General features: G+C 46.6%; 1 protein-coding gene across 1 annotated transcript in view; it reads left to right on the forward strand.

Annotated features, from left to right (window-relative positions):
• The window catches only part of LOC138300835 (DPY30 domain-containing protein 1-like), a 67,808-nt gene that overhangs the window by 25,554 nt on the left and 29,193 nt on the right, over nucleotides 1–13,061 (forward strand). Inside the window, exon 3 of the mRNA XM_069240644.1 lies at nucleotides 11,803–11,931. Within this exon, the coding sequence (XP_069096745.1) occupies nucleotides 11,803–11,931 (129 nt within the window). The remainder of the gene's footprint in view (nucleotides 1–11,802; nucleotides 11,932–13,061) is intronic.

Below are 13,061 nucleotides of genomic sequence, written 5' to 3' on the forward strand. Positions count from 1 at the left end.
GAACTCATCCCCGGCTATTGCACAGTCAAGCAACTCATGGTCAATGACAGAAAGAGACTTGAGGGGTAGGGCCTGCACAAACTCCACAATCTTCTACCAAGATAGGACCTCATGGTGGACATACACTTCCTGAAAGTGAGCAGCAAACCTATTAGCTTCCTTCTGCGGTTCCATGAGCAATACACCCAATGAACCTCGAACCAGCAGAACAGGAGAGGAATGAGGATTATTCTGGCACAGTCTATGGAGCATTTTACTAGATTTATCCCCCATTAAAAAATGGGGACCCGGATGCCTGCTATGTTTATTTGGCCTCGTCTAGCATTACTTACTGGTATTGGAGCTGCAGGAGACCCAGTTGCCTAGGAGCTACTTGTTCATCTGCCTGATGACTGCGCTCATCAAGCACTGTCATCCGAGTTTCAAGATCTACAAAGGTGCGTGTCTTACGCTGCCTTACCTCTACGCAATAGCTAATGTTGATGCCCCCAATATGGATTTCAAGGCTTCCTACAACATCTCAGGAAGGCTGGGCAGCAGTGACCCATTTGGAGATGCATGGCTATCGGACAGTGGTTCGACAGCCCTCTGGCCAAAACCGTGATGTTGGAAACTCTACGTTGGTTAGACTATAGGACCAGGATATAACCAGTCTGGAAAATAAGCCATGGGGAGCTGAGAAGAATGTACAACACCATCAGTAATGTGATGGGCTCTCCACACGTCCACCAAGCCCAAAGTGGAAATGAAAGGGGCATCACACTCAACTCCCGGAGCTCTCCACTAGGGCACCACCAATCCACAGTAGGGTTCACCAGTCCCCACCCAACACTGTCCTTCAGGAAGGTCTCCCCATAACTTCATATTTTGCTCTAAGAAGGTGGGACTAAGGGGAGGAGGGGCGTATACATATATAAACATAATATAGTCGCCATAGAGTGCTCCTGTAACTGAAAGCTAGCGGCCCTGGTGATCTGACCATATTTTCATAAACTGGTATGGAACAGTATTCCTAATCTAGAGCGGAAGGCCTGAGAGTAACCAAATCTAGTTAGGCATGGTACTTTTTTGTCGGGTAGGTGTGTCTCTTGTAGGAGGAGGACATCTGCACCCACCCATCTGGCATGTTGCAGTACCGCCCCTCTGTTAACTTTGTCAAGTAGGCCATTTAATTTCCATGATAAAACCCGCAGATGGTCTATATGACCATTAGGTAAACAGTCACTCATAAAGGAGGAGAATGTGTATGTCAACAGCTGTAGAGTGTGGATAGTCAAGGAATGTGGCAGACATATAACACAATGAAAAAAACAAAACATTCAGAACCTCTTAAAACAGATACTCGATCTTTTAAGAACAGAAAACTCCCAAACACCCTGCCACGTCATACTTCAGAAACTTGAACTATCTGTTGCAAGGCAGATCAGCCCGGACTGCAATGGGGAGCCAAGTTAGATCCGACCCAATGATTCCCAATACCCAACATGAGAAAAAACAGTGGAGGAAAACAAGCAACCACTCCAAAGTTTTATGGCCACACATTAACCAGAGTTTCATCTGAATTTAGAGAAAGCACCCCCAGGATTGAAAAGTTTCAGCAATGTTACTTAGAAAACACCGTGGGCAGTGCCTGGGAAACATGATCGATTGCTACGCCAGTCTGCTACGTCTGCCTCCCTGGAATGAGTCCAAGTCTATCAGCGAGAGAGTGTGAGGTTTCACACGCACCCTCTCGTCCGTCCATTAGAAAACCTTTTCTGGCGTTTTGAAGAATAATATGTGGGATTGATACAGAACGTTGAGCTTCGCCAGGTAAAGAAGCATGTAATGAAGGTTGAGTTCCCTGAGTCCTTGTCTGGCCACCTGAAATGACTGCTACTACTGCTCGACCATTCTGGTATAATTCAGAAAGATCAAGATAGTCTGAGAGTAGTGCATGATTTTGTCCTGCAGCCAGGTGAACTTAAGTATAGTGTCCCTATCCATATAGTTAAGGAGATTTGTAATCACCGGTCTGGGTGTCATCACTGGAGGGGGACACCACACCAAGACCCTGTGGGCCCACTCAGCCACCAAAAAAGAGGAGAGATCCTGCAGGGTATTAATGTATGGAGCCAGCTATCCAGGAAGTGTTCCATCGTAGGGCCCTCGCAACCCTCGGGAAGGCAACAAACCATAGGTTTTTGCATCAGACCCTACCTTCAGCATCCTCAATCCTTGTCAACAATTCCATAGTCACTGCTGTGAACTTAATCACGGTCTGTTGCTGAGACTTAACTGAGTCCCCCACCCCCAGAGACCCTAATTTCCACCTTGGTGATCCTCTCAACGGCTTTCCACAAGTCTTAAGGCAGAAGATTAACCTCAGTGCCCACCGCATCGATCTTAGGATCAAGCATGTCCCGTTATTGTGCGATGGCTGCTAGGAGCACAGTGTTGTCCAGGATCGATTCACCCTGGCCACTTTCTCCCTGGAGCGTAGAGGGCCCCCCTGGTTGAATAGAGTTATCCATAGTCTTCCGTTTGGCCCAAGCTGACGGTGGCAGATCCGGGTGCATCAACCCCTCTAACAATGTACTAGGCACCGCAGTCGACCCGCCTGACCCTCACTGTGGTCTGGTGTGGTAGGCAGCAGGAGCAGTCAGGATCCCTGAGGAGAACAACAAGAGTAGACCACCCCTTACAGTTTAGAAAATGGATCAACATAAGTAGGAGAAGGAATAGGGGGGTACGCTGCCACAAACCACACCAAACCTAGTCCATCGGTTTCCGCAGTAGGAGTACCTACCACCTGTGCAACCTGCTAGGGGAGAGGACCAACCAATGTCCAGGTGCACCTAGATGACCGTGCCTTCAGAAGAGGGGGACACACTTAGTATTGCCAAGGAGAACAGAAGTGGCACAGGCAATAATGTCCAGTGGAGTCAGCACTCAGAGTTTAATCCTCCAGGTCCTCAGACCAAGTTTGCACTTTCATTCATACAGCCTTAGAGTCACTCCAGAGGTCCACAGCCCCAAAGCGATCAAGGGGTAAGCCATCATCTCCAAGGCAACCTGGGGATCTGCGTCAGGAACAATAAGCAGTACATCAGCAGCATCCAGTCAGTAGTAAATGTAGATCAGGAGCTACAAATATGCTGGCTAAGCCTCTTCACCCCTTCGAGGCAGTGTGGTCCTCACTGCCGCCCACACTCTCCCTCCTGGTCCTCCACCAGCAGGATTATAGCAGCAAGACAGCACACTTAAAATAAGGGTGCAAGCAGGGTAACAAAGCATTGCTTGACCCTGGGGCCACACCCCGCGTGTACTAGGCCGCAGCACCCCGCAACGCAGACACCTGCACAGCCCTGGTCTTTGCATAGTGGTGGTTGGGGGCCAGGATCAGGAAGGCCTGGGCCATAGAATAATGGAGGGTATCCCCTGGGATCCCACCACAGAGCTTAACGGCCATCCTGAGAGGCCCTGGGGTTACGGCCTGGACAGCTGAGCAGCAGCAGTTCTCCGCAGATCAGGGCAGGGATTCTACTGATGGACTGGCTCCCACTGGGAGATGTTGAGCCCACCCCTGATGGCACCAAAACAGGAGGATAGGGGAAGCTGGGGAAGCTCGGAACTGGGCAGTCCCTACACGACTGCGCCAGTGCTGCAAACCCAGTCCAGGTTGGCCCGTTACATTTCAGGCCTCATTGTAATGGCGGCCCATGCCACTCCAGTGGTCCCCGAAGGTTGCAACGCCATTCCTCCCATTACCAGCAAAGTGGCTCTGGCTACCCTTTTCCAGGCACCTATACTGCACTACTGATGTTAGCTAGGGTACTGGCACCTGATGGTGCTCCTCACCGATGCAAGGTAGGATCTTGTTGGATCATAGGTGGGTGCAGGGAATGGTTTCAAGTAGCAGCCGCAATGTTAAGTGGTCAGGCCACACACCCTCAAAATGGATTTTAGTGGTTCATACATTTCACTTTCATGGAGATGACTGGCTGATGGTGAGACCTACCAGCGAAACCTCAAACAGTGATCCCTGGAAACAATGTCCACAGCACAATATTAGAAAATATTATACCAGATCCCTACAGATCCAAAGCACTGCTGTAAATTGGATTGGCCCTGCCTGGGGTAGGGGAACATGCAGGTATCTAAAGGCCAGAGTAATTCACAAGTTTAGCGTCTGGTAAGCATCATCGGCCTTGAACTTCCTTCTAGAGGTATTTCAGGCACCTGTATGTCTTTGAACATCTACCTAGCCCAACAGAGATATGAGCTTGACTTCTGTGGTTAATAGCCAGCAGGATGTAGGCTGGAGGAGGGTGGTGACTTGAGGTGTGATTTGCAGGAATGGGTTCAGGTGATGCACAACTGCCAGATAGGGTCCAGTACTCCAGATCTGCTCACAGGCATTATCATTTATCAATGTTGGTGTTGTAAGGACTACTGGATATTCTACTTCCATTGTACTTCTCTAGCGCATCATCAATATTCTTTGGAGGGGGACTGACACCTCATGCTATAGTTGCTTTAGTTGCTACAGCAAGCTCTCCAGTTGGGAAAGAGAGAGTGCTTCAGAAAATCATTGCCCCTGTTGGATTTAGACCGCACATGCGGTTTCTCATCTTTATGACACTAGTATAAGACTAAGCTGACATGCTTCCTGTTGTAGTTGATGAAGAGCCCAATATATAATGATTTTTTTAGGGGAATCAAACAGGGGTTAAGCCTCAAATAGGTTTTCTACCCATTGTGAACTTTCTGGCAACATCCTCTCAAAAAGAAAGGTGGATTTTGATGGGTTTTCCTTGGCCTGGCACACCACAAAAAGTTTCATCGGTATCTGGATTTTTGATTCAAAGGAAAATGTGCAATAGCCTGTTTCTAAAGCAGGGTATGAGGTAAAAGCACACAGATGTGAGGCTTGTTAGATACACTATTGCCTCTTCCTGGAGGAACCGTTGCAATCTAGCCAGAGCATATAGACTCCATTGAAGGAAAATTGTGACATTATAGTGGTGCAAACAGCTTCAGACACCTAACGATGGTGCATAATTGATCTAATTGTGATTGATTGATAACCATATACACAATTAACTTAAACTGCACTGAAAAATAATTCTATATGCAGAATTTCTTTCTGAAAGAATGGTAATGAGAATGGTTAATGAGAATGGCGCATGTCTTTGAGTTGGCCTTAAATATGTACCTTTAAAAAATGGCTCTAGATTAGAGTATATGCGGTACACTTCTTAAACATTGGCAACTTTAGAACCTATTGCTGATAGATTAGACTGTGACGGAATATGGAAATATCCAAAGTAGACATGCTATCTCATTCTTGTACCACCAGTACCTTTTAACCCAATAAATGATACATAAGTGGCTTGTAGAAAGTCTTCATTATTTGTATTAGGTAGGGCAGCAACCCGCACAGCTGTGCCCACATTTTACCAAGCAAAAAAGCCCCCCTTTTTTGTAATGAAATGTATGGGAGTGATGTTTTGCTGCACAATAAAATTACACAAAATAGAGGGGTAGGGTAGGGAATACCCGCAGTCCTTCAGACCCCTGAACACACACTCAGGTCAATCCACCTAAGGAGGGGCGGGTCTCCCTACAGGATCTGGTCTACCATAAACCCCCTCACTGCCCCCAGATCCTATTGCTATGGACAGATAGGCCTAACCCACATAATTGTGCCATGCTTCATCATCGGCCTGTCCGTTCCACCTGGTTGAGATATCACTAACCCGACCGCCTCAACTTAAACCCAGGAAAAGTGTCCCTTTTCCTGGATAAGGGACTTAAAAATAAAGGGGCTCATTCCGAGCCCGGTGGGCGGCAGGCGCCGCCCACCGGGCGGAAACCGCCCAAAGACCGCACCGCGGTCAAATGACCAGGGGGTCATTTTGACTTTCCCGCTGGGCCGGCGGGCGATCTCCAGAAGATCGCCCGCCGGCCCAGCGGGAAAGCCCCTGCAACGAGGAAGCCGGCTCCGAATGGAGCCGGCGGAGTTGCAGGGGTGCGACGGGTGCAGTAGCACCCGTCACGATTTTCACTGTCTGCATAGCAGACAGTGAAAATCATGGTGGGGCCCCCAGGGGCCCCACGACACCTGTTCCAACCCGCCAGGAACAGGCTGGCGGGAAGGGAGTCGGAATCCCCATGGCGGCGCTGCAAGCAGCGCCGCCATTGAGGATTCCCTGAGCCAGGGGAAAACCGGCAGGAAACCGCCGGTTCCCCTTTTCTGACCGCGGCTTTACCGCCGCGGTCAGAATAGCTCTGGAAGCACCGCCAGCCTGTTGGCGGTGCTTCCGTTGCCCTCCACTATGGCGGTTTCAAACCGCCAGGGTCGGAATGAGGGCCAAAGTGTCTCCTGGTAGTGTAGGGCACCAGTCTTACATTAAAACTACCTCTCTGCTCATCTGGGATGTCTCCTTTATTGTGGATTGTACAGGGCAGGGTTAAAATCCTCATTGCCTTAAAAATGCAGAGCAGCTGCTGGTGGGTGTATCTGAGTCGTCAGTGAGAACCTCACACCTACACTAATCCTTTTACCAACAAGTTTCAGGCCCTACTAGGATACTCCTACCTGGAGTACTAACCCCCTTTCAGTTCCTGGGTTTTGGGCCTTAGTTGGGGCTAAATTGTCGATGAGGTCTCTACTGTTAGTCTACATGTCAAACATACTTGAAAAATGTAAGACTATCTCTCACTTTGTCCTCTTCACGTCGCCTGTAAAAGTCACAAAATAGAAGTGGATTGAAATTATGGATAAGACCAGCCTCTCACTCAAAGCACCTCCGTGTGAATCACACTGTACTTTTCATGATAAACAAATCACATGGTGAAACACAAGGAGCATTCTGTAAGAAAACAAATTGACCATAGTCGTGCTCCTACTATTGCACTAAATGCCTGCACACTGAGACACTAAATCGTCTCTCACTTACCCTGCAACAGTGAAAGACCTGCACCATCAGTTACTAAAGGGTAGAGTCTCACCTGTACTCACACACGTGGAAATATGAGCGTCACAAATATATAGTCGTAAGAGAGAGGAACCTTCTAACCACACTGTCAAATGCCACAAATACCTACCCAGGCTTCCCACATGTAACCTGCGAATGTAATCTCTGGCGTATATCTGCATACCGTTTATTCCATGTGTATGCAGATTTTCAAATCTCGTATTTGCCCATTCTTAGCTATTTTCAAAATCACAGACCACATTCTCTGTTACACAGTATAAGCTTCCCTTGGCCCTTTATGTTAATCAGCAGCTGCAGTACCAACGTTATTACATTGTCTATCAGAATATGGTGTGTAGGAAAGTACCATCTTTCTTGGCATGTTACCCCCAATTTCTTCCTGTTTGTCAGTATGTTTGGTCTGTCTCACTGGGATTCTGATAGCCATGACCCCAGTGCTCATAGTTTGTGGCCTAATGTGTGTGTTTTCAGTAGTGCTTAACTGTGTCACTGAAGTTCTGCTAACCAGAACTCCAGTGCTTATGTTGTCTCCACTTCCAAATTAGTCACTATAGTTTAGTGACTTCATATTCCAATTCCAGTTGGCACACTGGACCCCACTTATAAGTCCCATTGTATTTGGTACTTAGGTACCCAGGGCATTAGGGTTCCAGGAGATCCTTATGGGCTGCCACCCATAAAGAGCTCAGACAAACCTTTCTTCAGGACTGCCATTGCAGCCTGAGTAAAACAGTGCCCACACTATTTCACAGCCATTTTCACTGCACTTAAGAAACTTATATGTCTAACCTTCATTTGCTGAAGGCTAGGTGCCAAGTTACTAAGTATGAGGGCACCCTTGCACTAGCAAAAATGCCCCCACGATGTCCAAGGCCAATTCCCTGGACTTCGTGAGTGCGGGGATATTACATGTGTGCACTACATATTGGTCAATACCTATTTGTAACTCTGAATATGGCCATGTAAGGTGTCTAAGATCATGGAATTGCCCCCCCCATTCCAAATATGGTATTGGGCGGCTAATCCCATGCATCCCGGGGGCTCCACCATGGACCCCCGGTACTGCCAAACCAGCTCTCTGAGACTTACACTGCAGCTACAGCTGCTGCCACCTCACAGACAAGTTTCTGCCCTCCTGGGGTCTGAGCAGCTCAGTCCCAGGAAGGCAGAACAATGCATTTCCTTTGGGAGGAGGGTGTTACACCCTCTCCCTTTAGAAATAGGTGTTACAGGCTTGGAAGGGGTAACCTTCCCAGAACCTCTGGAAATGTTTTGAAGGGCACAGATGGTGCCCTCCTTGCATAAGCCAGTCTACACCGGTTCAGGGACCCCCAGTCCCTGCTCTGGTGTGCAACTGGACAAAGGAAAGGGGAGTGACGACTCCCCTGTTCATCACCACACAGAGGTGATGCCCACAGCTCCTGCAGTGTGTTTCTGGCGTTAGCCATCTTGTTTTCCAAAGTGTGGGGATACACTGGAGATCTCTGAGTGGCCAGTGCCAGCAGGTGACATCAGAGACCCCTCCTGATAGGTGCATACCTGGGTAGGTAGCCAATCCCCCTCTCAGGGCTATTCAGGGTCTTTCCTGTGGATGTCTCTTCAAATTCAACTTGCAAGACTGCTGTACTGCAACAAAGTATCCAGGATGACTCTTGTGACCTGCAACATCAGCTCCAGCCAGCAACTGCAACAGTTTCCAAGGTGTGCACATTCTGAGGACTCCCTGTCTTCACCCTGCACCAGAAGAACCGAAGGAATCTCCTGTGGAGTGACGGAATCACTTCCCTGCTCCTTCAGGCACATTCTGCGACGACGACCGGTTCTCTGGGACTCCTCTCCTGACAAAGAGCAAGCTCCCTGGAACACAGGTGGTGGACCAACACAACCCAGACAGTCTTAAGGTCCAGCTGTCCAAATCTGGAGGAGGTAAGTGCTTGCCTTCCTGGTTTGCAACAGTACCCCTGTGTACTGCGTCATCTTCAGCTCCTTGGGCTTCTGTGCACTTCTTCTGAGAATCCTTCTTGCACAGTGTAACCCAGGTCCCCAGCACTCCATCCTGCGACGCACAACTCGCTGAGTTGCTCTCCTGTGGTGTGGGGCCTTCTTTTGTTGTGCTGCACGAACCGCAATTTGCAACCTCTTTGTCCCTATGTCCTGGGACTCCAGTGGGTGCTGCTGGTCATCTGTGGGCTCTCTCTAGTGTTTGAAGCCCCCTCTGCCTCCTCAGTCCGAGTTGAGGCCCCCAGGTCCCTCCTGGGTCCATGCACCTCCATATTTACGAAAACCCCGACCTTGCATGAACCAAGGCTTGTTGGACGAATCCAGAGACGCAAACAGCCTGCATCCAACATCTCAACGTGGGACATCTCCTGCACTTCGCAGGAACCTACAGCCATCTTCTTTGGTGCTCTTCTGCAGACTTTTTCTAACTGGAGAATCCTCTTTTGCACCATCTTCTAGGTTAGCAGCGGCTCCTGTCCTTCCTGGAATCTTCTGCGACTTCAGGACTTGGTCTACTCTCTTCACAGGTCTTCAGGTCCAGGAATCCAGTGTTTGTTGCTGGCAGTCTTGCTTGGTTCTTGCAATAACTTTTATCACGACTTGTAGTGTGTCCTGAGGAAACTTGCTGTACTTTACTCCTACTTTCCTGGGCACTGGGGTGGGGTACTTTACTTACCTTTGGTTTTCACTTATACTCCCACTTACACTCCCAGCACTCCTCTACACACTACACTTGCTAGAGGGGAATTTGTGATTCGCATTCCACTTTCTTAGTATATGGTTTGTGTTGCCCCTAGGCCTATTAAATTCTATTGTATGTTCTACTGTTTTCACTATTCGATGATTATTTACTTACCTGATTTTGGTCTCTAGTGTATATATTGTGTCTAATAATTACCTCCAGAAGGAGTATTGCCTTTAAGGTATTGTCTTTTATTGTGTATAAGTACTGTGTGGCTATAGTGGTATTGCAGGATTCTTGCATGTCCCCTAGTTCAACCTAAGCTGCTCTGCTACAGCTACCTCTAGACAGCCTAAGCTTAGAACACTGCCTACATTTCACTAATAAGGGATAACTGGACCTGGTGTAAGGTGTAAGTACCTTAGGTACCAACTGCAAACCAGGCCAGCCTCCTACATATGGCTTGCATCATTGTCAACGTGTATTGTAGTCTTAGTTGTCACGTACACCCACATGGGCCTACATGGGCAGCCTGAGATCATTAAGGTGTTGAGTACTACCCGTATTTGGTATCCTTATTGATAACCTCCGGGCCCCCAAGGCACCCGCATTGCCGTTATATCTGTTTTTCAGGGGGAGCAAGCAAAACTCCATCCTATTAATTCAATCCAGATACGTTATCCATCCATAGCAATAGGATTTGAGAATAGTAAGGGGGTATTTGGTAGACCAGACTTTGTAGGGTGACCCGCCCCTCCTTAGGTGAGTTGAGTGATGTTTTCACACATAATAGTTGTCATGCACACTTCAGGCTTACCCTCTCCTTTGCCTTTAGGAATGTTAAAAAACACAATGCAGCCTAAATTTTGCTAGCCAATGGGGCCTTTGCCTGATGAGTTTAATGGCCATTCCAAAGCCTGTCTTGGGAAATTAGTATTTTCAATTGTATGTATCATTGAAGTTAACAGATGAATGCTATTTCTCTGAAAGGCCATATTAATCTTTCAGAGATGTTGAGATTACTTTGTTGTGTTCACTTTTAACAAGAATGTGCCACACAAGTGGGTAAATGGACAAAAGAATCTCAATGCTAGTGTAATGTAAATATATGATGTTTGAAACTCTTGTCATTGTTATTTAAACTCCGTTGTTCACACTTGTGATGGCATGGACATTGCAATGTTTTTTAAAATTTTGGTGAAAGCCCTCTTAGTCCTGATCATTTTTCTATTTAACAGACTTGTTACACTGAAAATCAGAGAAAAATGTCACAGCAGATCAGCTCGGAGAGCTGGAAATTGTTGTTGGGGTAGATGAAGGCTGAAAGGAGCTGGTGTTCAAATACTTTATTGCAGCCCAATACCCTTACCAACCATGAATGATTGGTGGGGTTTGTTATTGTCATCACATGGATACAAAATGTACCTCAACTTGGAAAGAAAACAGTAACTCTGACTTGAGGGCCGTTTTTCACAAACATATACCAGCAAAAGGCACTGTGCCGTGTTAGTATTGGCAACATAATGTTTATTCAGCTTTATAAGCCTGTGGTGATGTATGCAAATCCCAATTTACAAAAACACTTCTTCTGAACCTCTCTCCGCCTGTTGGTGACAATTTCTTGACATGTGGGAGCCTCTTTTGTGACTGTTACAGTGTCGCTATAGGGCAGTAGTATCAAGAACCGCTGGGCAGGAGGTACCAATCTGTTGGTAATACTTGCGTAGACTCCTTCCCGTCCAGAATTAAATCAAACCATGGTGTCTGTAGCAGGCTCTTTTCTAATCCACTATCAATTTTCTTCAATGATTGTGCTGGAATATATTTCCATTCACTAACCTTTCCTTGAATGCATCTGTTCTTTTCAATGTTTCTCCACCAGTCTCAAATCACTACAATAGGAAAACAACCGTCTTGAAGAATATTTGCCTCTTGTAGTATTACCTATCCATCCCCTGAAAAATGCATTGGTTTTGCCTGTCACTATTTCTCAACTTTCCTCCATTCATTATAGATTTAGTTTTTTTCAGCCTCTCTACCAAAGCTACTGTGGCTTTGCATTTGTTAGTAGACCTGATTGTATCATGGTAATTTCCAAGTCTAATAATCCTGCCCTTGCTTTTATGCAACGCTTAGAGGGAATTGGAGAAGGAGGAGTTGAAGCGAGAGCGAGAGGAAGCTCGTGCGGAGCTGGAAATGATAGAAAAACGCAAGGAGGAAGAGATTAGAATCCAAAAGGAACTCGAAGAGCAGAAGTTGCAACAGGTGAGCACACTGGATTAAGGCCGTATGTATGAAAACATTTTCTCATAGACACTGAATGGGTAAAAACCATTGATAATCTGGCTCTAAGTCCTTATTTGAAGACTAACAGGTTCCCTCTGTATTCTTCATTGCTAGGAAGCATGCAGAAAAAAGACTTTCCTACTGTATTTTTCTATTCCCTGTCATGGAGAGTGCAAATCACCCATCTAATATCCAGTTGAAAAGAAACTGTTTCCTTAATATTTTCATATTTTCCTTTTTTTACGTGGACTGCTTATACTGCTCTCATACCCCTTTTTAAGCTGCATTAGAGCACTTGATGGGAAAGGGAGGGAAGATTGGAGCAAACAAGGATGCGCAGAGGAAAGGATATGATGGAATCAAAGGAACGCCGGTGAAGACGCCTCTGCGGTGTTTACAACTTGTGAAGCCATGGGTTACATTGGATCGGTGCAGTCCCTTAATTGTATAGAATGGCATGAAGTCCTCTTACAGGAAGGGGGAAGGAATTGAAGTGGATTGAGTCTTGGTTATGGCAGGTTTTCTTCCGCAAACGTTTGGACTTTCACAGACAGGCAGCTAGGAGGTTGTGGGTAGTAGAGGTTGGATGCCTGGGTGACAGCTAGGAATTAAATATTGTTGCCACTGTGCAGTACTTTGCAGACAGTAGAGTGTTTCTTAGAGAAATTTTCTCTGGCGTGAAGTTCTTTCTATTTATTCAAGATAGATATAATGAGACTAGATTATCTCAAGTTGAGAATTACATGGGCAGCGTGGTCCGGGCTTTTTGAAGTTTATGTATTGTCATTGTATGGTGTTCAAAGTAGATGGCATTGCTATGGGGCTATCAAGACATTTCTGTTGGAAGGTCCATAGCTTAATCAGATTTCGTTTGAAGCACATTCTATGGATGGCCTACATTGTTCAGCTTGTATGTTGTATATAAGTGTTGTCCACCGTGGTCCTAGAGGGTCAAATACATGCCGTCTTTACAGAATATCCACCTGAGGTCAATTTAGTACAATTAATTTAGATGTATGTCATTTATATACCCAATAATTAGTTGGAAAATCTGGCATGGAGTTGGCCACCTTAAAAATAAACTTCATGCCTTAATTGTGTGTATCTAT

Source organism: Pleurodeles waltl, chromosome 6 (genome assembly GCF_031143425.1).
Source record: "Pleurodeles waltl isolate 20211129_DDA chromosome 6, aPleWal1.hap1.20221129, whole genome shotgun sequence".
Lineage (NCBI taxonomy): Eukaryota > Metazoa > Chordata > Amphibia > Caudata > Salamandridae > Pleurodeles > Pleurodeles waltl.